The sequence below is a fragment of the Asparagus officinalis genome, chromosome 7 (genome assembly GCF_001876935.1).
Source record: "Asparagus officinalis chromosome 7, Aspof.V1, whole genome shotgun sequence".
In the NCBI taxonomy this organism is placed as follows: domain Eukaryota; kingdom Viridiplantae; phylum Streptophyta; class Magnoliopsida; order Asparagales; family Asparagaceae; genus Asparagus; species Asparagus officinalis.
In genome coordinates this window covers 53,351,390-53,377,724 of record NC_033800.1, presented here as the reverse complement: position 1 = coordinate 53,377,724, position 26,335 = coordinate 53,351,390, and the positions used below count along the sequence as shown (strand labels likewise).

At 37.7% G+C, this 26,335-nt stretch overlaps 2 protein-coding genes across 7 annotated transcripts in view; both read left to right on the top strand.

Annotated features, from left to right (window-relative positions):
- The window catches only part of LOC109848610 (protein CHROMATIN REMODELING 5-like), a 49,094-nt gene that overhangs the window by 1,779 nt on the left and 20,980 nt on the right, over positions 1-26,335 (top strand). For 5 of the 6 annotated variants that reach the window (XM_020418207.1, XM_020418209.1, XM_020418208.1 and 2 more), the window contains exons 4-9: positions 5,880-6,323; positions 7,883-8,116; positions 8,222-8,305; positions 9,483-9,542; positions 9,659-9,762; positions 25,048-25,099. In XM_020418207.1, coding sequence (XP_020273796.1) covers positions 5,880-6,323; positions 7,883-8,116; positions 8,222-8,305; positions 9,483-9,542; positions 9,659-9,762; positions 25,048-25,099 — 978 coding nt within the window. Of the gene's footprint in view, positions 1-5,879; positions 6,324-7,882; positions 8,117-8,221; positions 8,306-9,482; positions 9,543-9,658; positions 9,763-25,047; positions 25,100-25,993; positions 26,046-26,335 lie in introns of all 6 variants that reach the window. The other variant, XM_020418206.1, reaches the window with a different exon arrangement.
- On the top strand, positions 21,174-23,352 carry LOC109848612. The gene has a single exon (XM_020418210.1). It carries the CDS (start codon positions 21,925-21,927, stop codon positions 23,254-23,256), a length of 1,332 nt encoding a protein of 443 aa, XP_020273799.1. The 5' UTR covers positions 21,174-21,924; the 3' UTR covers positions 23,257-23,352.

The window sequence follows — 26,335 nt, the reverse complement described above, 5'->3', positions numbered from 1 at the left end:
TTTCAATCTATAAGAATGCTTTCAAGAGCTCTATGTTCGTCTGACATTAAACTAATCCCAACGCGTCAGCGATGAATGAAAAATCAAACTTTGACCTTATGCGTATGTTTCCACCTCTCCTCACAGTTTCTATGGACATACTTTCTTGATTTTAAAATCCATTGCGTCACACAGTTTATTAACAACAGCTTTAGTGCATGCTACTCTGTGTAGCGTCAATCCTTGAAGCTGTAATGCACCTAATAGATTACACAAGCTCTGATTTGATTTTCATTTATAATTCCATCCCCCACTACCCACCCAGAGAGAGAGAGATGGAATCGAATCAGAAGTAATTATTTGTCTTCTTTTTCATTTTTCTAGCAACATGATCCATCTACTCTTGACCATCCATTAATAAGTACGGAGAAGCATGTGCCCATCACTTCAGCAATGGCATCGAACATGAAATATAGAGTACCGATATCCTTGCGGTTAGTAGAGAGCAGCCATCGAACCAGATTTGTCATGATAGGATCTTTGATTTTGACTTTAATATATTAACAATGATGCTTAGCATGCGACCGTTGTTGTTTGTTTTAGGTGGAAAAAGATATTTTCTCACCAAGAAGACTTGGTTTCAAGGCTTTAAATGTCGGATGTCGGGTTCATGTCGGACAGCTAAAATTCGTGTCGGATAGCGGAAATCAGGGATTTGTCGGGGGACATAAAAAATATCGGATTGCCATATCGGATGGTGTGCATATGTGTAATATAAATATCATAAATAAAATCTAAATAGACTTAAAAAATTCTATTGTCTAAACATATAAAAGAGTAAATAACTTATGATGCTTAGGATTGATGTTGAAGGAAAGAGGTGATAAATTCGATATTAGCGGTTAAGAAGAGAGAAGATCATCCAATATTGATGTCGAAGGAATAACTCGGAGAAGAGACCGATGAGATGTCGAATGAGAGAGAAGATGAGCGACATATATTACTTCGGTCTTTTTTTATTTCCCTTAACTTATCGGTTTTTTTCTTTGGAAGTAATATTAAGACAATCAAGAATTTAAACTCAAATCTGATTAGACAAACGTAACAACAAAATAAAAAATAAAAAAACCAGCTAATTTTTTAGACTAAAAAATCACCCGACATAACCGACATATCACTCGACATATCCGACATAGCCGTCGATATATCCGACATGAACCCTGAAAATACAATACGTAATGAAAAACTCCATATCGTGTCGGTTGACCCCTAAATCCGACATGTCGACCGACATTTAAAACACTGCTTGGTTTGACTTGGGCTTCACCTGAAGAAATATATGGAATTGGACTTTTTCATTAGGCCTGCCCTTACCTGGAAAACTACCTCGCTCTTTCCGCGCTGTGAACAAGAAAAAGCTAGATGATTGATAGGGATGGGCGCACCCCAAACTTATGACAGACATCGATCTTCTTATCCGGCCAGCATCTTTCTAACTTTACCTATGCAATTAGTTTAAGAACACAATTATCAATGACTATCAAATACTATAATGCACTCAAGCCCTGACACCTCCTTAGTTGCCGTCTTTACGACCACTTCCTCCCGTTTGGATTATGTTGGTCATATCTCCTGTTGATTTTGTCTTTACTCATTATTTTTAAAGTCTTAGTCATTAAAACTGTAATTAGGGGTATTCTCTGTCCTTTTGAAGGTGCACGGATGAACTTTTCAAAGTGTAGACTAAATTTAGATAAAAATATAAGTAGGAAATTATTTTTTACAGACCTTTTTATTTCAATAATGAGTAGAAAACATTTGGTCTTGTTTTATATTTTGAATTTCTTTGGGAGTCTGGTTTTGCCTTTCTGATTCTTGTATTCAGCATGAGTGCAACTTAAAAAATTCTAGGATCATATTGTCTCATTCCTGAAAGGTCTTTCTTGCGTGATATGTGAGTTGATACGTCCTACATAGATCGGATCTTATACGAAAACAACTCAGTTTCTACAAACTTATATTTTTCCAGTCTCTAATTTGTATTTTCACTATGATCATTGCTTCCGTTACCATTGATATTGTCCCTTCCAATGTTGTTTTCTTTGCTGCTTCTGGAACTCCCTTCCTACTCACTTGTATACTATTTTGATTGATTCTAAATGTTGTTACACTCATTGCTACTTTCCTTGTAGCCACCAAACTCAGTTCATCTTCATTGTCATTGCTTTTGCCATCAATATTACAATCATTAACACTGCTGTCCTTGCACCACTGCATAGTTTTCCTTGAGGTTTTTTAACATATTAAACATGGGAATGTCATATTATTGGAAGTGGTCAAATCATAGCAAATATGATATATGCAACATTTTTGGAAGTTTAATGCTTGGGAATTTAATTCCTATTCATTTTATAGGATTTCCCTTCAATTTCATTGGAATTTTATGACTCATAATTCTTGAGAACACTTGCATATTCTAAGTATGCTACTTGGATTCGGTGAACCATGTTCTTCTCGATCTCACTATCAATGGGTTCTAAGGAGCCAATTGGTCATTTTAAGGATTTCTCGAAAATTATTCATTTAGCGCAATCATTTAGTACAGCATCCTCAACAAATGATGCAAGTTTATCCCAAATATGCCTATCACATTAATATGTTTGTCTTTAACTACTGCAGAAGGTAAAACTCAAAATCCAAACCGGATAAGCTTGTGGTGATAGAAGACGCCTTTGTCTCTTCAATTGTAAACCTCATATTAAAAGCTTTTACATGTGAAACTAAATGTCTCATGTAACATTGCCCCTGGAATTCCATGCAACTCTCGTATACAATCTAGGAATGCTCTGTGAGAGAAGGTGCTAAGTTTGTTTTATTTATTTGAATCTTTATTTTACAAGTAATTATATATTCAATCACAAAAATAATCATACCCAAAACTAAAAATCTTGAAAAACTTTCAGCTGGAGACTAAAACAGAGATTTCAACCCATCTGTAGTATGTCCTCTCTAGAGTTGTTGTTTACTTCTCAAAAAAGCACTAACATGGATGCTCTCATAGTTATCGTGGGGCAACCGACCATATGATTGGTTAGTTAATAAATTATGTAATCTTAGTGCTTCTTGTGCATGAGAGAATGCAACAAATAAAGAGCCCTATGTGTGATTGGTGGAAAAAAGATGTACAGGGTGGCTAGTTACTTGTATATAATTCTGAATAAATTTCAATCTATGTTAAGTTATTAATTTTGAATAACCAGAGAAAGATTAATGTCACTGTAATATATTCTGACAATTTGTTCATAAAATACCTGCAGAAGATATGTTATTTGTAGGAAATCTATCTCAATTGGGAAGAGTAGGCGGTACACAAGGCTGCATTGAAGTCATGAATTACATAGAACTTAAGGCAGAAGTACTTATTTTATGTTAGGTAATTCAGGTGTTACTGAAAGAGTTTTCTCTCACAAAGTTTTAATGTTCACCTATGAAGCACGGACACGCATAACATGAAGCCGTGTCGTGTCGTGTCCGTGTCGGACACACGTGTCGAACACACTTATCCTATGTATTTTTTAGGATTTGCCTCGTGTCGGCGTGTCGGATGGCCGTGTCGGATCCGTGTCCGTGCTACATAGATGTTCACGATAAGCTTTTAAGCCATAAGACATGATCTTTTGTACTAAGGCTTGTAAGCACTTGGATGGTGGGTGTTAGTATTTCTGAGTTATTTAACAGTACTTTTAAAAGACGAAGTGCCAAGAAGAAGCACTTAGCTACATGCATATAAAAATAAAAGAGAATGACAAAGTGCATAAAACACCATGGAGTCCCAAGTATGGGATACTAATGAAATTTACATTTCCATATATAGAAAGCAAGAAATACTAGAAAAGAAGAGAACACTTCAACTTTGTTGTGCTAGGAACATATGCCATTGAAGCTACTGGTAATGTTTAGTTACATGTTTTGGGAGAAGAATATCTTGTATTGCTCTTTTTGGAAAATTTTGGTAGGTTTTTACCGTTTTTTTCCGACAAGTGTAGGTCATGAACATTTATGATGGAATAACACATGACATGAGACTGATTGAAGAGGAGATAAATCCTTCACCTTCTATAGAATGCAAGACTGGCCATAGACCTTTTACCATTTGTGTTAAATAGGGATAAACTTGTCAATTATCATGTTCAGGATAAGTTTCATCCTTTGTATTTAATGAGTCGATGAGAGTAGAAAATACAACTTTCACCGTTGAAATGCAGATAAGTTTTAGAATTGGAGGATGTAGAATTAGCAGGATGTGAACAAAATACATGAACTATATTAACGAAGCTATGAAAAAAATTGAATTAATAATCTGGAGTACCTAAAATGATCATTTTTGTACATCATGATTGGAATATGGGCAAGATGTTCCGTATAACTGAAAACTTCTAGAGCAGTAATGTAGTATGCTTCTGTAGAATACCTTAAGTCAAAGGAAATTTTTTATGATATGGCTATAAGATCACCATGTATTATAGTCTCTATTTATAATACTGTGTTTATTTTTCATATAAAAATGACTCTCCAAAGAACGGATATATGTTCCACATGTCAGTTTTTCACTGTGTGTTGACTAGCATGGGTTCCCAGCAACCCAGAATACTTCAATATCCCATGATTATTAACGATAGCCTGGTGCTTCTTACGTGTTGCCAACCCAGCAACCCAGAATACTTCAATATCCCATGATTATTAATGATAGCCTGGTGTTTCTTATGTGTTGCCACTTGCCAACCCCCCAACCCCCAACCCCGGAAAAAAATCCAAACCCCCAAACTCCCACCCAAAGAAAAAGAAGGAAAATATAGAGAAGAAGAAAAAGAGAAAAGGAAAAGAAGAAGAAACAGTTCACAGCGTGTGAACATTTTCTCTGCCATGCTTTACAAACACACTATAATAAGTCTGATGCATAATGTAAAGTTAAATCTTTTTTGTTATTATGTAGTTCTAAGCAAAGAGCTTGGTTGATCTGGGATTATCATTTTCCTTTCATCCTTTTTGTTTAGTGAGTACTCTTGTCCTTCCTATCCTCAAGATTTAAATATCATGTATTCCTCCCTTTTTTAAGATGTAACTCACATGTTATTTCTTAGTTGCATATATGGATGTATGCATGTGGGTGCATACGTATGTAGTTTATGAGATTGGTTTTTAAATATATGCTTTGTGAAGACATCATACTGAGCTGTTCCTTTTTATTTGGAAATGCGCCTGTGAGAAGGGTTCTTAAATTTTGTAATCAATGATGGGTCACTCGCTGGATGATCCATATTGTTCAATGTGATGCACACATCCAAAATAACTGTACAAAATAGTTACCATTTGAATGGCTTAAACGTTTTGAAATCTTCTGTGTTCTCATTTTTATGCAATATTAGATCTGTAGATCAATATGAACTTTGCAAATTGTCCAAAGGATGGTCAACCATTGAGTTTTCCAAATTTTACTTTGAGTGTCTAATTCAACTAAAAGAGTCCCACATATGCAACTGATCTAGTAATACATGTGAGCACTTGGCGGGTGGCGTGGGATTCTTGCTTCCTCCCATATTGACTTAGTGCCTTTTCATTTCTTCAGGAAGTCATCACCACTGATAACTTGACTTCTAGCCTTTGCTACTAGAACAAATTTCTGCTGTTTTAATTTTTTTCCTTTGACACCTGTTATAAACTGTCCTGCTATCTTTTCTTATTTTTAAAGGCTTTATTTCCTTGTCCACTGTATCTAGAGTAGTATTTATTTTCTTTCATCACATTTTTGCATCTCTAGATATAAAGTATAACTTTTTTGGTTGCATGAAACACTCAAAGCTTCAATGAACTGTATAAAATGTTTCTTATATCTATGTCAGGCTAAAATGTCAGAGAGTGATGATTTTGATGATGAAAATGATGAAGAAGAAGATGATGACCTTGATCTCTCAGATGAAGAAGGTATTGAGTATGGTGGTAATCCACGACAAAGAAAGTCGCAAAAAGCTGGACGTAGACCAAAGTCAACAAAAGATAGCAAGTCTTCTGTTCGTAGTCAACGAAAAAGAGGGAGAGCATTTTCAGACGAGGAGGAATCATCTGAAAAGGACTCTGAACAGGACAGCGATGAAGACTTCAGCCAGAAATCCAGAAAAGCATGGCAGTTACGTAAGAAGAGTGGCGGCCAATCAGCAGGTTCTGTGAATATCAATTCACAGAGTAGTGAGCTCCGTACATCCGGTAGGGCCGTGAGGAAGGTATCTTATGTTGAAAGCGAAGAAAGTGAAAAAGAAGATGAAGAGAGAACAACCAAGTCCCAGAAGGTGGGGTTTCAATCCCTAGCTGCATACTTCCCAATGTGTTTACTGATAAAATAATGGCCCTTTTAGGACCTAGATATCTGTTTCAAATCCATTTCTCGTTGATGGTAGTAATTCATTTTTATATTGATTTGAAGTATTTCTAAAGTTTAGTTCCCTTCCTCAGGAATTATGTAAAACTTCTGCATATAAGAGATTAAACCACTCGGCTGCTTTCAGAGTCTATTTATATATTTTGGCAAGATTTCCTCCCTCCTATGGAGAAAGTCTAGAGTAGACTAGCATTTATGTACATCTAACTAATTCTTAGTAACTCAGAAACTTTCCTTTAGCTATTTCCAACATAAGTTGAGAAAAATGATGCCTTTTATGATATATTGTCTTTTACTTCGAGTTCCACCTGTAGTGGATGATATGCATTTTTAAATTGATTTGAATTCTTAGTAGAGTTTGGTTGTTTCCCTCTCAGGATCTTATGTGGAACTCCTGTATATAAATAACTAAACAAACAGCTTACTAGTTCTTTGTATGTTACCATTGGAAGTTCCCATAGCAACTTACGACCTAAGTTGACCTAGGGTATTGTGGTAGAAGTCAAGCTTAACGATCCTGTTCTTGCAGAGAAGGTATCGTTTTTGGGGTCGTGTGGGTTACTCCTGAGTTAAAAAGAAGAAGAATTATCAAGTCGGAGTATTGCAAAGATACAAATAGTATCTTTTCTTGCAGTTGCCTGGATTCCGGTCTGAACCTTTTACTCAGTCCAGGATTTAGTTATGAAAGCTATTCATGTGGATTTCCCGCGTAAAATGCGTAAATTCAGATATTAGTAAATAGGAAGGCAAATTTTGCTATGTGTCTCGGAAAGTTATCATACCTTTAACAATAAATAATTAACCTCGTGAATTGTAGTTTTGGATTTTTTTAGAGAATGCATCTTGGCAAACCACAACTTGCGGCGTCTAGCAAAAATGCATGATTTGCCTGTTCATTCAGAAAATTGGAGATGCAATTTTAGATGTATTTCCTATTTACAAGCTATCATATGCGCCATAGCTGTATTTACTTTTAGCTGACATTTTTGTACACTTATGTATGTCATTAGAACTTTTAAACTTTTATTTACTCTATTTTCTCATTCCCTGTTTCTGTTAATAATGGTTTGGTAGGAGGGGAGGGGAGGGGAGGGAAAAAATTAGATTTGCCTTTGGTAGGGGGTTTTCTTAAAAGGGGAGGTAGAGTGAGGGGAGAGAGGAGGCACCACAAAATAAACTAAAAAGTTAGAGAGAGAAAAATCCAATTGGGAGGACACAAGAGGAGAGAGAGAACAACTGAACTGATAAAAACATGCTGTCTCATCCGGTCCCCCCTCTCCACCCGCGCCCTCCCACAACTGCACAGCCGCAACCGCCCCAAAAAAAAACATTAAAGGGCTTAAAGGGATGTCCATCCCTCCACCTCATTGCACCTCCCCTCACTTCACCTTCCCTCCTCAAACCCCCTACCAAACCAAGCCATAATGTCTAATAATGACTGGACCTCTTAAACAACATTTCTCTAAACAGCTTCTTCAAGATGATGCTGATGAAGAGGACGCTGATTCAATCGAGAGGGTACTCTGGCACCAGCCAAAGGGCATGGCTGAAGATGCTATAAGAAACAACAGATCAGCGCAACCCAGTGTCTTAAGCACCATGTCAGACTCTGAACCTGAATGGGATAAAGTTGAATTCTATATAAAATGGAAAGGCCAGTCATATTTACATTGTCAATGGAAACCATTCTCTGATCTCCAAAATGTAAGCGGAAAGCATTTTTCAACTGCCAACTTATAGTTATTTTATTTTCATGTGCCTGATTTTCTGAATGTTAATACATATTTGCTCAATGATGAAATTTCATAGGTTACTGGCTTCAAGAAGGTTCTGAACTACATAAAAAGAGCAAGCGAAGAGAGGAAATACAAGGTTGCCTTGTCACGCGAGGAGGTAATTACATAGGTGGTTACTCTACAAGTTATAATGGCGCAAAAGAGATAAGTTTAATACGCCCGTGGCTATTATTATTATTTGTGCTTCAATTTTGCATTCAAGAGTAAAACTAATCTTGTCTAATGGCTGACACTGACAGTTTGGTGCTTAGTCTTAGCTGAACGGCCTGCTGTGTTGCAGCTCATAGGTTAGAAGCTTAGGAAGTTTCCTTTCGCACTTTTGTGGATCAAGTGTAGTTCTTGAGTCTTGTCCATATGATGGTATTTTATAAGATAATTATGTTATTGCTAATGCATTTCTAATTGGATGAAAAAGCAGAGTTCAATCTGACAGGCTGACAGCCTCATTTAACATTAGTTAAACCTTGTCAGTTAATAACTTCCCTTTTGTTGACTAAACGAGAACCTTGAAGACACATCTAACATGACTATCTTGACATAATACTACAAGTATTCAGTTCATTAAAATATACGACACAATGAGCTGCAATTTGTGAAAAATTATAGTTTCTATAATAGGAACTCACCTTTATAAGGAGTTTCACCTTCTTAAGATTATAAGGTCAATAACCTGCTCTTTGCCCACTGAGGAGCTTGAACTTTTAGCAATTTATTTTAAATTTTTATGAAGGTTTGAGATTTTCGATTGACCATTCACCTTCTTTCGTATCAGAATTGAGAGTTTCACTGGTTTTAGATTTTAAAAGTTGTTGGTAAATGGAGCAAGTCAGTCTAATCACAAGTTTTCTTGTAATCGTTTTTTTCATTCCCTGCATATAATAATTCAAGTTCAATACTTCAAACTCGAATTTCTTGTTGTATTATGCAACTCGGCCTGTATTAGTTGTGATTAGCCAATAGCTTTAGTGTTGACAGAGTTTTGGTTGGATCAAATCAGCATAATTATAATCCAACGATATGATAAATGTCTATTGTATCAAGTATCAACTGATACAGCAGTCCTTGCTTGAATAGTAAAGTGTTTATAAGGGCACATAGATGTACATATGGTGCATTGACTTTTACGTTTATACTACGCTGCATGTGTTTATGCCTTCAGGCGTGTTTTTATTGTTTGCCAATTACAGTTGATCCAGAGGAATTCCTTATTATTTGACCCAGTTTTTAATTTGTATAGATGTACAGTTTAACTTTAAGTTACAAATTTTATACAGGTTGAGGTTCATGATGTCAGCAAAGAAATGGAGTTAGATCTCCTCAAGCAATACAGTCAGGTTTCCCTTTCTTATATTGTTACCATGAATTTTTTAATGTATTTATGGTTTTAGGTTTTTTTCTTCTTTGATGGTTTTCTCTACTGAAATCATGGTGTAATTGTGTAAATAATCAGGTTGAAAGAATATTTGCGGACAGGATCAGCAAAACTAGCGGCGATGATGTAATACCAGAGTATTTAGTTAAGTGGCAAGGTCTCTCATATGCTGAAGCAACCTGGTATGTTTTGTAGTCTGCGCTAATCTCCCATGCATTTGAACAGCTAGATCTAGACTATTTTCAGTTGTTTGGATGGTGTTAACTGGAGTTGGATGCTAACTCCAGCCTAATCACTTGTCAACCACATTTCCTCATCTGGTAAATGAGTTTAAGGTGCAGGCTCTATGTGTTTCAGAGTAGCAGATAGAAGGTTGATGCAGGAGGAAGAATATGAGTAAAAAAGAGAGGGTTGAAGGAGAAAAAACAAATCCACCGTGATAAAGTTCACATCAATTAAACTCTGAGAACAGCACTTAAACCAACATAAGATCCCTATCTTAATAAAAGATAAATCATGAAGAGTTCTAGTATATCTTTTGTTCTATTCACAATGCACTGTATGTATATGAAAAGCTAGCAAAAGGATTAAAACTTCCTACTCAATTACTAGTCTAATATTGATAGTGTTCCAACTTCCAATTAAAATGATTCTGAAGATAAAGTCCATATCAATTAGAACTCCTAGAACAACACTTAAACCAACATATGATTCCTATCTAAATAAAAGATAAATTAATAGTTCTCGTATATGACGGGCACCAATATTTAACTCTGAAATGTTCAGCAAGATTCTGTCAATTTTTCCATATTGTCTTTTTTTTGGTTGTTTGAATAACGGGGTTAAGGTGTAGGAGTTCACATAGTTGTCTGTGATTGTTGTAAACTTGTAATCAAATGACTCCAGGTTGGAGATGGTGTTTATTGTCCACACAAATGGTGGTTTATGTGTGGTGACAAGGTATACCATAGAAACTCTACACCGTACCTCTAATCTATTTTTGGATTTTGGTTCGAATTGGCTGGATTTGAACATCTGTTGTAGCCTGACCCACTTGCCAAACACAATCCACTAATATTCCTTACTCGGGAGGGACCACCTTATTAGGCTTGAGGCCTTTGGCAAGGGGCAATATGACCACCTCAACTAGTTGGCGCCCGACTTTTTTTCAGTGCTCGTGTGCATGATATATTTGTCTTAAAATCTGTTTTATTAGTGTTAAGTGGGTAATGTCGCCTAAGATAGTGCTAGTCCTTAATCCTTAGAACCACCTAGGTTGCTGACTAGACCATCTAAGAGGCCGCTTAACTAAAGCAACTTTAGGGCCCGAATGCTTAAACCTTTTTATGAGATGCTTTTACACCACTTTGAATATAAACCAAAATTTAAGCTTTAAGCCCTTTTGTAAATTGTAAACTCTTTAGAACCACCTAGGTTGCTGACTAGACCACCTAAGAGGCCGCTTAACTAAAACAACTTTGGGGCCCGAATGCTTAAACCTTTTCATGAGATGCTTTTACATTACTTTGAATATAACCCAAAATTTAAGCTGTCAGGCCCTTGTAAATTGTGCCTGTAAACTCCACAGAAAGTAAACTCCACAAATATATAGGCCATACACATTTTGAAGTGTGTACATCATGCACGGTGGAACCGTCCAGAAAGGGGCTTCACACCTGGCCGAATGAGAGTATTGTAGGCGTCAAAAATTACCTATGGGTTCCCGCACGCAGCTTGAGACGAAGAGAAGATGATGAACGTTATTATCCAAGTCAGAGAGGATTATCTAAGTCAAAGATGATCATTCGATGCCAAAAGGAAGCAAAGGAACGCGCGAGGCGAAGAAGCGCACAAAGCGGAAGAAACGCGTGAAAATACGAAGCGAGGAAGTAACAACGAGATTTAGAATGCATGGTTCGAGAAGAATTAAAATTTCGACAATGATTCGCTTCAAATTCGAAAAAGCTCAAAAGATAAAAGTTGTAGGTCGTCTTTTCGAGAAAAATTGTGCCTGTAAACTCCACAGAAAGTAAACTCCACAAATATATAGGCCATACACATTTTGAAGTGTGTACATCATGCACGGTAGAACTTTCTAGAAAGGGGCTTCACACCTGGCCGAATGAGAGTATTGTAGGCATCAAAAATTACCTATGGGTTCCCGCACGCAGCTTGAGACGAAGAGAAGATGATGAACATTATTATCCAAGTCAGAGAGGATTATCTAAGTCAAAGATGATCATTCGATGCCAAAAGGAAGCAAAGGAACGCGCGAGGCGAAGAAGTGCACAAAGTGGAAGAAACTCGTGAAAATACGAAGCGAGGAAGCAACAACGAGATTTAGGATGCATGATTCGAGAAGAATTAAAATTTCGACCATGATTCGCTTCAAATTCGAAAAAACTCAAAAGATAAAAGTTGTAGGTCTTTTCGTCAGCTTTCCAACGCATCTTGAATCACTTCATTCCGAGGTCGGACGAGAGAATTAAAGCCAAAATACCAAGGACAATACAAACTGTCTTGGAGAATCTGAGTTACTTCGAAGTGACTTGCGCCCAGGTCAATTCTCGACGTGTTTTCTGATAAGATTGGCTTCTAAAACTCCTGGTGGTCATCTATAAACATGTGAGGTTATCCTTAAACGTGCGGAAGCTGTTACACAATCAAAAACCCACCTAAACAGATAATAACAGTTGTTCTTCAATCATATCTACAAATACGGTACTTAAAATCTATAAATACATCCCTAGCACCCTCATAAAGGCAGATCTGAAGGGAGCCACGAATTTCAAAGGAGCTAGAGCTAGGTTCTGACGAATTTGAGAGAGGCTAGCGAGATCTTAGTGAATTTCTGTGCATTAAGAGTGGATTTAGAGAGATCTGAAGCCCGTTTCATCATTCCTTGAGATCAGACTTTGTTTTGATCTCGAGAAGAGTAGCAATCTCACTTTGTTGAGATTATTTGAAGAGTAGCAATCACACTTTGTTGAGATTATTTACTTCTGCAATTGTTTCCTTTATGAAGCAAGAGCATTGATTTTTTATTCCGATCAACCGGATTTGATCCGCGGTAATCCACGGATAAACCCTGACATAGGCAAAGATCCCACGCAAACAGCAGGTGATAAACGTCCTCTGCGTGTGTTTTTAGAGTTGTATTTTTATTTTTTTTATTCATGTAAGAAAAATCTTATAAAAAGACTAACTCTTTTGAATTTATTGTAAACGATTAAAGTTGTAATGAGTTCCATGAATAAACTAACTTTTGACGCAAACACGCTGGCAACTACAGTGGGAGCCAATAGTCTCGTCACCGAGGCTGTCGTGTCGCAATCGAAGATCATGATCCCGGTTGATTCAGCGGTCGAGTACGAGTTCGACGAAGCCAAGTTCGAGGAATATTTCTCATTGTCTTCATTAAAATTCTCCTCTTCCTACAAGTGTGGAAAGATCTCGTCTTTGAAGGAGGCGTATTCACCGAAGAAGGCTACAAGTGACTCCGCTTGCCATAACTCCTCTCCAATCAAGAAGTTGTTCAATCAAAGTATGCTAACTCTGACGAAGAGGGCTCGTCAGAGGCGACGCCAACGTCAAGCTCGTCAAATCAGCAGGCATTGGAACAAGTCAATGCGATTCGTTACTATACGAACTTGGAGTCTAGAAAACGTCAAGTAATCCAGCCGTCTCAATGACAATTTGCTGTCATTTCCTCCAAACCATCGACGGAAGGGTGTGTCCTTTCGTACTAAGGCACGCGCATATGTGGTACGTGCACAGCGCTTTTGGATGCGTTCCCTCCGAGTTGACGTGCCTTAGTACGAAAGGCGCAAGACATGAAGAAGGAGAAGGTGGCCAAAGAACCGTCAAAGTCCCGCCAAATCTAGGTGCTAAAGACCAAAACGACACGAAAATCAAGTGCGAAGGCGGCGGGAGAAGGCCCTGGCAGTCGAGCCACCTCAAAGTGGCTCACGCAGTCCGCCTCCTGCGATTGTTTTCTCGCCTCCGTCAGCCTGTGTTCCCGCTCCGTCTTCTCTCATACCTCCGGTGAAGCTTCACGGCAGTATGGATCCATCAAAATCCTAGATGAAAATAACGGATCGCCTTGGCCCTTCACACGAAGATCGAGACAAAGTTTTGGTGAACAAAATTCGAGTAATTCCACAGTTTGAGGGTCGTACACGTCCTCCCGTCAAGTCCTCTGTTGCTCAAAAGTGTCCCGTCGTCTCCAAACAAACTGGGACACCTCAATGCACATGTTCGTGTGCTGTGCACAAGAGGACTCCTGGCATCGATCGCCTAAGAGTTCGTATTGAAACCCAGGAGCCTGTTAAAGTTCCACGCTTGCAAGGGGGTGATTCTAAACGTGCGACTCCTGATGCGACCTTAGATCGTTCAAAAGCGACAACAAATCGTCCCGAGAATATCAACAAGGTTTTTTATCCTCAAAAGAAGATGTGTCCGTCAAAAGACAACGTTATACTTAGGACATCACACCAACAAGCGATGAATTACTCCAATGAGCTGCACCATCAGGCTGGGGGTGTGAACAAATCCCAAAAGGAGGGTGTCCAAAAAATCAGCTCTCACTATCCATGTGGGAGATCTATCAGGGTAGTATTATCAAAATATAACTGTCCCAGAACTATTTCACAAAGGGTCTTGGTATTTGGAAAACTTGCCACCGAAGTGTTGAAGCCCAAGCCAAGACGTTTTCATAAGAGAAAATCCACCGTCCAGGATAATGAATTCCCTGAAGATTGCTTCAAACGGTTCTAATCCTGACTTTTCTCCCGGAAAAAAAATCAATTCAGGAATAGCCCAACGAATGTCTCGGCTCCAGCTAGAAGCCATCGGACATAGGGATTACCCGAGGATGCACGAAGGACTATTTTCGGAAGACGAACTGTTGGATACTTGCTCCGCAATTGCCTCCAAAGATACAATATCCAGCATGGGGAAGCAAGGGAATCGTTCACAATTACTCCCGATCTAGTGATTCAAATGCTTCAAGAAGCTTTAGCTCGACAGCGAGAGGAACTCAGAGCTGAAATAAAAATGGAGATGGAGTTAACCATGCATCAAATAAGAGAGTTACATGCTCAACAACTTCAACCACCACCTGAGTCTAATCAGCGGACTGAATCCAGTCGCCGCACTCAGAAAGTCGCAGTTGACAACGATCTAGAAGTGGACGAAGTCATCATGGCTGACGTACCCCTCAAAAATATTAGGGATGGCCCAATCGCATCCCCCAGTAACACTAGGGGTGGCTCAATTGCACCCCTCAATATCGCTGGGGGTGGTTCAGTTGATCTTTCTCGACATCTTCTGAAGAAAGATGCGGGCGAGGACAACAAGATGATGCATAAGCTAGAGGATAAGGTTAACGCCTTGCTATCGGCTCAAGAAGTGAAACGGACCGACATTCCGTGTTCATATCCAAGAGAGTGAGATTCAATCTCGTACCCGGTGAAGTTCAATCTAATTAACTTCATGTCGTTTGACGGTAAAGGTTTACTTACTCAGCACCTAATTTATTTCAAGTCCCACATGGGAGTGATCTCCAGGAATGAGCCCCTGATGATTCGGTCATTCGTGAGCACCATTTGTGGGGCTGCCTTCGATTGGTATCGACGTCTCAAGTCGGGGAGCATCAACTGTTGGGATGATATGAAAAGCTCGTTCCTCAACAATTTCTTCGACGATGACACCGAAGTGTTGATCAGAGCTCTTCTGGATGAGAAACAGAAGGACGGTGAGTCAGTTGACAGTTTTGTCTAACGTTTCCGCAACAAGACAATGAATTGCAGAGATCCTGTTACAGAGGAGTTCATCTTGTAGACATGTCACAACAATCTTTCTATCGATGTTCTAAAAGTCTTAGGGGTCGTACCATCCAAAACTTGAAAAGAGTTAAAACTGTACGGTGAATAGGCCGAACGCTTTCTCAAAAGGAAGAAAGCCGAAAGAGGCCAACCGACGACTAAAGCACCTACAACTGTTGTCGACATTCATCAACAATCTTAGAGGCAACAAGCGACTCTTAATCCGAAGTTCTAGGAGGAGTATTTTTTCGAAGATGATGAAATTCCAGCTATCTTCAAGTACCTTCTTGCCAACAATAACATAAAGCTACCACCGATTACAAATCAGGAGGAAACAGATAAGATTTCGGATCTGAAGTACTGTGCATATCACAGGAGGGTTCGTCACCCCACCAAAGCTTGTATTACTCTGAAAAAGAGCATTCAAGCCTTGGTTGACGTCGGTATCATGACGACAAAATTAACCAAATGAGAACGAAATCCTCCAACATGTATATAATGTTAAACTACTCCCATACTCCAATGGGTATACGAGTATAAATTATTTAACTAACCTCTAATCGGTATATGAGGATAAATTACTTTCTTTATTTTTAACGGGAAGTTCCTGAAGAATATTACACATAATATTCTTAAGGATAACCCGAGATCGAAGGATTGTTTAAGTCTACGTCCAACACGCGTTACCGGGTAGTCTATTCCCGTAACAATGGCGAAGTCTATGTATTTAATATTATAGCACTAAGTCTAAGAGAGTTAATTTTTTTAGCATAACGTTACATACAGAACGGACTTAGACAATCCGCATGTTAGCCCAACTCAAATGGTAGTCGGTAGAAGCTATCAAATCCGTTGATGACTGAGGGTTTGCCAAAAATTCTATAAGTACGATAGTCATTGACGCACCAACTTCATCAGTTGGTCTCGTGATTTAAGCACCTGAGACAACATCAATTCTAGCTGAAGTCTCCATGAGGAACCTTTAAAACATTCGTAATGGTAGCCGTATCAACTCCAGTAGCTGGTCCTACAATCAAAACTCCCCTATAGTTAAGCAAATAACCAAGGTTTTAAATATCAGATATCGGAAAAAAATATCGGATGACCAAAATTCATATCGGATTGCAGATATTGGGGAAATATCGGGGATATGTGGTAAATATCGGAATGCCATAATGAATGTTTGCATACATAGTAATGTGGTAAATATCGGAATGCCATAATGAATGTTTGCATACATAGTATAATGCATTAAAATATAATCTCGACATATGTAATAAAATTTAAGCATACAAAATATGAATAATATATGTTTAGGATCACTAATCAACATTCTAAAACAAACAAAAGTGTAAAGCAACGTTGCAACATTCGATCTGCTTTTTTTAGGGCAACATGTCATTTGATATAATGGGAAAATCTTGATATCTCGTCCGAAAATTCTAAACACGGTATATTATTTTGCAACAAGCTATATAAAAAGATATATTGGTCCACATATCGACTAATATATCGGCTATATCGGAGATTTATCACTCAAAATAGCAAAAAAAGGGTAAAAAATATTTAAAGACCATATCGGTTGCGACAAGCCCTGTAAAAGGATATATCGGGGGATATATCGAGCCATGTCGGGGATATTTAAAACAATGCAAATAACTAGCGGGACGTAAAGGTAAGATCCGTACCTGCAGATGAAACAGCATCAACGGTTGGTCCTGCAACCTCTACACTTGGGCCTGCCACGCGTTACAACGCCGGTCGAGTTTAAACTGTGTAGACTCCAGTAAACGTACGAGTATAAACTATGTTAACGTCGGACAACGCGCTACAATGAAAGGTCAATGCCGATCAACGCAGCGATAGATTCGCCGAAATAAGGTTCGGAAAAATTCTAGGTCAAAGGATAATCCTCGGGAGTTCAATCGTGATTCAGATACGAATTCCCGACGAAGATAATCAGTTCAACGTCGATTCAACGACGCATACTAGTTCAGAAATCAACATACTATTCAGTTCAAGATTTCGACAACGGTCGGACAATAAACGCAGCACCGAAAAAATTTCAGACTATTCGACAAAAATATTGAATAAGATGAAAGCTGAAGAAATCAAAGAATTGAAAGCTGAGCCCATCATATCCAAAGTATTATAGCCTCTTCTATAAAAGAATGAGACTGCAACACTTTTGAGGGGGTATCTGTAGGCGTCAAAAATTATCTATGGGTTCCCACACGCAGCTTGAGACGAAGAGAAGATGATAAACATTATTATCCAAATCAGAGAGGATTTTCTAAGTCAAAGATGATCATTCGATGCCAAAAGAAAGCAAAGGAACGCGCAAGGCGAAGAAGTGCACAAAGCGGAAGAAACACGTGAAAATACGAAGCGAGGAAGCAACAACGAGATTTAGAATGCATGGTTCGAGAAGAATTGAAATTTCGATCATGATTCGCTTCGAATTCGAAAAAGCTCAAAAGATAAAAGTTGTAGGTCTCTTCGTCAGCTTTCCAACGCAATCTGAATCACTTCATTTCGAGGTCGAACGAGAAAATTAAAGCCAAAATACCGAAGATAGTACAAACTGTCTCGGAGAATCCGAGTTACTTTGAAGTGACTCGCGCCCAGGTCAGCTCTCGACGTGTTTTCTGATAAGATTGACTTCTAGAACTCCTGGTGGTCATCAATAATCATGTGGGGTTATCCTTAAACGTGTGGAAGCTGTTACACAACCGAAAACCCACCTAAACGGATAATAACGATTGTTCTTCGATCCTATCCACAAACACGATATTTAAAATCTATAAATACACCCCTAGTACCCTCATAAAGGCAGATCTAAAGGGAGCCTTGAATTTCAAAGGAGCCAGGACGAGGTTCTGACGAATTTGAGAGAGGCTAGCGAGATCTTGGCGAATTCCTGTGCATAAAGAGTAGATTTCGAGAGATCTGAAGTCTGTTTCATCATTCCTTGAGATCATACTTTGTTTTGATCTTGAGAAGAGTAGTAATCTCACTTTGTTGAGATTATTTACTTTTGCAATTGTTTCCTTTGTGAAGCAAGATCATTGATCTTTTATTCCGATCAACCGGATCAGATTCGCGGTGGTCCACGAATAAACCCCGACATAAGCAAAGATCCCACGCAAGCAACGAGTGATAAACGTCCTTTGCGTGTGTTTCTAGAGAGTTGTATTTTCATTTTTTTTATTTGTGTAAGAAAAGTCTTATAAAAACACTTAACTCTTTTGAGATTGTTGTAAACGATTGAAGTTGTAATGAGTTCCATGAATAAACCAACTTTCGACGCAAACAAGTATCATATTCCTTACAATGAAGACCACCTTAGAGGCCGCTTAACTAAAGCAACTGTGGGGTCCGAATGCTTGAACCTTTCCGTGAGATGCTTTTACACAATTTTGAATTTAAACCAATATTCAAACTGCCAGGCCCTTGTCAATTGGGAATATGATCATCTCATGCCGCCATGCGTCAAGCCCTTTTACAGAAAGTTCCATTGTGCATGATGCACACACTTAAAAATGTGTATGAACTGTATGTTCTGTGGAGTTTATACTTCTAAGTTCTAACAGCTTTGCTTATGAAATTTTTAAGATCTTCGAGTTCTGTAAGCTAACCCTGAAACCGTTAGATTTTTTACTTCAAGGTATATTGCATTAGCCTTCTTAATTAATTGTTTTCATTCTCTTAGTGTATAATTTATTATTTTGTTTAAACCTGAAGCTATTGGATCAAGCCCTTAATATGTGTGTGTTTATTAGTTTCTATGGGATGGTAAACTAAGTACTACTAGGTCTGTGAAAATTTGCTGTGAAACCCAAATATTTCCTGTTTAAAATTTCTTTCTTAACAAAGAGTTGAGTATGACTTGACGTAGATAGTAACTCATGGGCTGTAAAAGTATCTTGCCACGTGAGATTCTTCTTTCTGTCTGAATTGTCCTGTCTTACTGTAGCTCACCTCTCTAAGTTTTAGTGAAATTTTCTATTAGCTTCACTAGAACCATTAGCCATTTTAACAGTTTGATCAACATTGTATAAGGTAGTTTTGATTATGTGACGATCAAAAGGCTTTATTTAATTGCACAGTCTTGAGCTTTTTATAATATAATTATGCATGCGTGATTGAGGGAGTGTTTATCTCTGTGCGCGCGTGTGTTGTGGCATGAGCATGTGTGTGCCTGTGTGTTTTTCTTATATGATTCATTAGTTTTACATCTGAATCCAATATATGAAAGGTTTAAAAAAGAATATGTATGAGACAACAAAGGGAGAAGAACTCCTATGATTAGGGAATAACTAAAAGACAACCTGATCTCAACTATTGTACCTCCTGCTCAATTCTTCTTGTCGCATGGAAGAGGAGAGAGCATATGGAGATTAAAACCAAAGAAATAAAAAGTCTTTTTGTTGAATGTGCACAAAAAGGGGGAACTTATTGTCGAATTAGCCCCTACATCGGCAGATTGTGGGAGCACCATCGTCGTGGCCGTCCACGTTCCACTGTCATCAAAGCCACATTATCTACTATCCTTAGGAGAGTCAAGGACGCACCAAGAGGGAGGGAGGGATTGGTTATAAGACCACCCGCAGCAGGTGGTTTTTGGGAGAGTTTTTTGGTACAGCAGGTAGTTTTTGGGATAGGGAAATGAAAAACGGAGGCAAAGAGGGAAAATTTTCCCTACCGTTTTCTCTGCACAAATCTGACTCAAGCGGGCCCCACCATACAGCAGCTGGAATTAAAAAAGAAAGGAAAAAAAGCGTGGCCCAATGGATGGGCAACACGCGTCCGTGTGCAGGGCTGCTGACAGCCTTGTCCTGCACGCGGACGCGTGTTGCCCTCTGATTGGGCCATGCTTTTTTACCCCATCCTCAATTATTAATTGATATTTTGACAATAATTTACTCAGAATTAACTTTTTATTTTTGCACCATAATTCATAAGTTTTCGAGCTCTATAAATAGAGCCTAACTTTGTATTATTTGGACACCCAAAAAAAATTGAGTTTTCAACACCCTATTTTCCTTCCTTTTTGTTTCTGAAACTATTTTCTTCAATCTTCTTCATGGAGCCATCACAAAACTTTCCTAATTTCCCCTTCAATTACAACTTTCCTAATCAACCTCAACATCCAAATATGCAACGCCCAGAAAATAATCAAAATACCGGGATGCAACCCAATTTTCAAATGCCCTATATGATGCAACCAAATTTTGGCATGCAATACCCTTATCTTCCTTATGGGTATCAACCATCTCCTGGAAACAGCTATGTTCCTTCCCATATGAACGTTCCAAATCCGGAGTCGAGCCAGCCAACGACTCCTCGTTTCAGTAGTGGATCGACAGACATCCCAGATTTTTCCACCCAGGTATCTTTAGGAAATGTTAGTGGGGATACTCCCAATAGTTTTCTACCTCCAACCCAACAATCAGTCAAGAAAACTACTTACGATACTTGGAGCACCGAAGACAACATCATTTTGCTAACTGGTTATTTTCACGTTAGCAATGATAGTGAATTGGGTAACAATCAAAAAGGTGACACCTTTTGGGGTAAAATTAAAGACTACGTGAATGAGAACTCCAATAGTGGGAAAAAAGGACCGTAGCTCGATGCCAGAGTCATTTCCGTGACATTAACAGAAAGATAAGCAGTTTTGTTGGCTGTTACAGTACTGCTTGTAGAGAGAGGCGTAGTGGTTGGTCTGATGAAAACTACATATCCAAGGGGAAAAATCTATGGAAAGTACTGTTTCAGCGATGTTGGAGTACGCCGCAGGTCAGAAACAAGCTGCTTATGCTAAGAAGTTGGAGGTGTGGATGATCTTGAAGAACAAAGAAGATCGTGATGAAGAAGATGAGTATGTTTATAACACGTTGAAGAAGGATCTGTTTGATCTTTAAGTTCCATATTGTGTGTTTTACTGTTTCAAATTGAAAGTGACATGTCTACCAACGTGCTTCTGATATTGAAAGTGACAAGTCTATGCACTATACTACAAAAATTAATCTGACCATGTCTTCCCACTTGCTTCTGAAAATTGAAAATGACTTGTCTACCCACTTGCTTCTGATATTGAAAGTGACAAGTCTATCTACTATACTACAAAAATGAATCTGGCCATGTCTACCAACTAGCTTCTGAAATTAAAAGTGACAAGTCTAGCCACTATACTACAAAAATGAATCTGGCCATATCTACCAACTAGCTTCTGAAATTGAAAGTGACAAGACTAGCCACTATACTACAAAAATGAATCTGGCCATATCTACCAACTAGCTTCTGAAATTGAAAGTGACAAGACTAGCCACTATACTACAAAAATGAATCTGGACATATCTACCAACTAGCTTCTGAAATTGAACCATACCTAATCCTTTCATTCAACTTATTGGAATCCGTAGGTCATTCATTATAAATAATGTATCACACATCATATGAAAACCACTCACTATCAACACTTAGCAATTCAAACCTTCTTCTTCAAACAACCCAATGGATCTACCCCCAAATGGCTTTGATCTCGAAGAGTTCCAACGACAATGGGAGCTAGAAGGAAAAATACTTGATAGGCAGCAAGAACTTCTTGAAGAATTGCAAAGGAGAAGCGAACAACCCCATAAGAGAAAATCAATATATAGAGATCACTATGCTGCTCATGAGAGGCTTATGGCAGACTACTTTGTCGAGTCATGCACCTATACTGACGAACAATTCCGACGGAGGTATCGAATGAAGATGCCACTTTTTTTACGGATTGTGGACTCTATATCAAATTATGATAACTACTTCATTCAAAGACGCAATAATGCGGGAAAGGTTGGTTTAACGCCGATCCAAAAGTGTACGGCTTCCATACGCATGCTTGCATATGGAGTGGCAGCGGATGCTTGTGATGAGTACGTGAAGATAGGGGAATCCACTGTAATTGAGTGTACTCGCAAGTTTTGTGAAGGGGTAATAGCCTGTTTTGGAGATGCCTGTTTTGGAGATGAATACTTAAGACGACCAAATTTGGATGACTTACAGAGGTTGCTCCAAGTTGGCGATGATCGTGGTTTTCCTGGGATGATTGGAAGTATCGATTGCATGCACTGGCAATGGAAGAATTGTCCAAAGGCTTGGCAAGGACAGTTTACTAGTGGACACAAGGGAACAACAACAGTTATCCTTGAGGCAGTTGCCTCATATGATTTGTGGATATGGCATGCTTTTTTTGGGCTGCCTGGTACATTAAATGACATAAATGTACTAGATAGGTCGCCAGTTTTCGACGACATTGAGTCGGGTGAAGCTCCAAGGGTAAACTTCACTGTGAATGGGAGACAATACAATCTTGCATACTATCTTGCTGACGGAATCTATCCTAAATGGCCTGTCTTCGTCCAGTCAATTCAAATGCCCCAAGGAAACAAACAGCAATTTTTTGCCAAACAACAAGAGTCATGCAGGAAGGACGTGGAACGCGCATTCGGGGTTCTCCAGGCACGGTTTGCTATTGTCCGCCAACCAGCTAGAATGTGGGACCTTGATGTCTTAGGGAAAATTATGAGGGCGTGCATTATTTTACATAACATGATAGTAGAGGATGAACGAGATACGTATTCCCGAAACTGGGAAAATCTAGACTTCGAACAGTCATCAGGCTCTAGTGCCTCTTTCAATGTTCAAACAGAAGTATTGCCTGAGTTTCAAGTGCATGTTCAAGGCCGGTCCGATTCGAATATTCCGACTAGAGCCGAGCTGCGAGATAGGGTCCAACATATTCAGTTGAAGAAGGATCTGGTCGAGCACATTTGGCAGAAATTTGGAACAACCCTCGATTAGATTTACCAATTTACTATGTGTTTTCTTCAATATTTTTAATAATTCGTGTATGTTTGGTATTGGGTGTGATTAATAATATCGTGTGTTTTGTTTTTATTTTTTTTTTGAATTTTTGATATAAAAAATTAAATTAAAAATATATTATTAAATATTATATATTTTTTATTGCATTATTAAAAAAATTAATAATTATAAATATATGAATAATAATTTTAATAATAATAATAACATATATCAAATAGGGAAAAAGAAATGAATAAATATGGTGGAGAAATATGGTGGGGTATATGATGGAGACATGTGGGTCCCTAATAAAGTAAAAAACTTTCTGAAAAACTAGCTGCTGCAGGAATGGAAGGGAAATGGGTGTTATTGAATGATGTGTTGGATGAATAAGCTGATGTGGCATGACAAAATAGGTAAAAATTTGCCTACCTGCTGGAGATGGTCTAAGGGTTAAGGACAAACCGGACTAATTGCTTGCATGTTCGTGTAATCATTATGCGGGAGCTTAGCCCACATGCGTCTGATTATGCAGGGTGTATCCTTTTTCAGGACGCACAAGCCCAAAAACAATGCAGAGTGGCACCCGGACGCCTATGTGGCAACTAATCTGTTTTATTGGCACACTGATACAGATACCTCCAAATATTTATAGTGGTTTATCAACTGTTGAAACCCTATTGACAAGTTGAAGGCTGGTTGGCCTGAGTTCCTGCTCCTATTGTATGCCTAGAGTGCTCTCAGGGGAAAGAATATTGGTAGCGTAAGGAATTGGGAAGTGATTGAGGAAAGCTTTGTCTAGGGAGCATTCATTGTTCACTTAGTTAATTTTGTATCTCTCAATATTAAGTGGGAAAAATCTGCAAATCTCTGCGAACAATAGCACACACTTTCTTTTGTTAAAGAGTCCAGTTGGTGGAACTTTGTCCTTGTTCCTATTGTATGTTCAATATCACATTAGTCTCTTGTGGGCCATTTTTGATGTAGATGGTTATTGGGTATAGTAATGACGATCTCTCCACTTAAACCTATATTTACACATTAGTTATTTATTGTAGAATAAGGAAGATTTGGCTGGAACATTAGAACTCCCGTACCTTCATCATAGTTCCTTGAAATGCAGTTCCTTATGTCAGGAACACTATAAATTGAGGTGGATGAAGAAGAGATTTAGTCTTGTGCTATATGTATGATGCTAGGCATATGATTCTGATTTTACCTTAATGAATGGCTGAAGTTTTTGTGTGTGTATATGTATGTATGTATATGTACATGTACATGTATATGTATATGTATGTATGTATGTATTTATACACACATGTATATGTATATATACATGTATACGTATACATATATGTGTGTGTGTGTATATATATATATATATGTATATATATATATATATGTATATATATATATATATATATATATGCATTCTTTTTCTGACTGTTTCCTGATTTTACCTTTCCAACTTCAGGGTTGATGGTTTATACTTTATATTATATAAAAAGAAATGATAAATGATGAATCATTTGTTTCAGCTTTATCCATCGGTACTAGATTTATTTGAATTATTTATTTGTTTATTTTTGAATTCAAGTTTAAGAGCGCAACTTTATTGATCTTTTGCATATTAATGTTTCACTGCAGGAAATGATACATATATTGCATTTTCTCTTTAATGTTTTAATTGATTTGGAGTGTTACTGATGTTTTAATACAACATGTATTATACTCTTTCTTTAGTGTTGTATCTTTATTATTTTGGGTGTTGTCAATGTGTTACCACAGGGAAAAGGATACAGATATTGCATTTGCACAGGATGCCATAGATGAATACAAGGTAACATGACCATATTTAGATCACATGCGTGTGTGCATGCACATAACTCTTAACATACAATCTCATTCATAAAAACATCTTTGTATAAATTATTTATATCCAAATGTTGTACCTTCTTAAATGTTTTTGTCTAAGAGTAATTTGGGAGTTTTCTGCATCACATCCAAACTGTAACATGGAGTTTTAGCTTTTAAATATTATTCAAGTGATACATGAGATTGCAGGGGGAACTGGAGGTTCCTAGGATGTGATGTACCTTATGACCATTGCATTTACTCTCCATGTGGTTTCATGTGAGAAATTCCAATTATTTAATCTCTATCTGTCATCTTCACTTGTTTGATAAATGCGGTATACCTTGATCTAATTGATTTTTTTCATATTCAGGCCCATCCATTTAGTAGAAAGGAATCATGCTACACACATGTATATGTATATATACATGTATACGTATACATATATGTGTGTGTGTGTATATATATATATATATGTATATATATATATATATGTATATATATATATATATATATATATGCATTCTTTTTCTGACTGTTTCCTGATTTTACCTTTCCAACTTCAGGGTTGATGGTTTATACTTTATATTATATAAAAAGAAATGATAAATGATGAATCATTTGTTTCAGCTTTATCCATCGGTACTAGATTTATTTGAATTATTTATTTGTTTATTTTTGAATTCAAGTTTAAGAGCGCAACTTTATTGATCTTTTGCATATTAATGTTTCACTGCAGGAAATGATACATATATTGCATTTTCTCTTTAATGTTTTAATTGATTTGGAGTGTTACTGATGTTTTAATACAACATGTATTATACTCTTTCTTTAGTGTTGTATCTTTATTATTTTGGGTGTTGTCAATGTGTTACCACAGGGAAAAGGATACAGATATTGCATTTGCACAGGATGCCATAGATGAATACAAGGTAACATGACCATATTTAGATCACATGCGTGTGTGCATGCACATAACTCTTAACATACAATCTCATTCATAAAAACATCTTTGTATAAATTATTTATATCCAAATGTTGTACCTTCTTAAATGTTTTTGTCTAAGAGTAATTTGGGAGTTTTCTGCATCACATCCAAACTGTAACATGGAGTTTTAGCTTTTAAATATTATTCAAGTGATACATGAGATTGCAGGGGGAACTGGAGGTTCCTAGGATGTGATGTACCTTATGACCATTGCATTTACTCTCCATGTGGTTT

Excerpts from the sequence above, each read along its gene's own strand:
- LOC109848612 (XM_020418210.1), top strand. The coding sequence starts at position 21,925 with ATGGATCTACCCCCAAATGGCTTTGATCTCGAAGAGTTCCAACGACAA.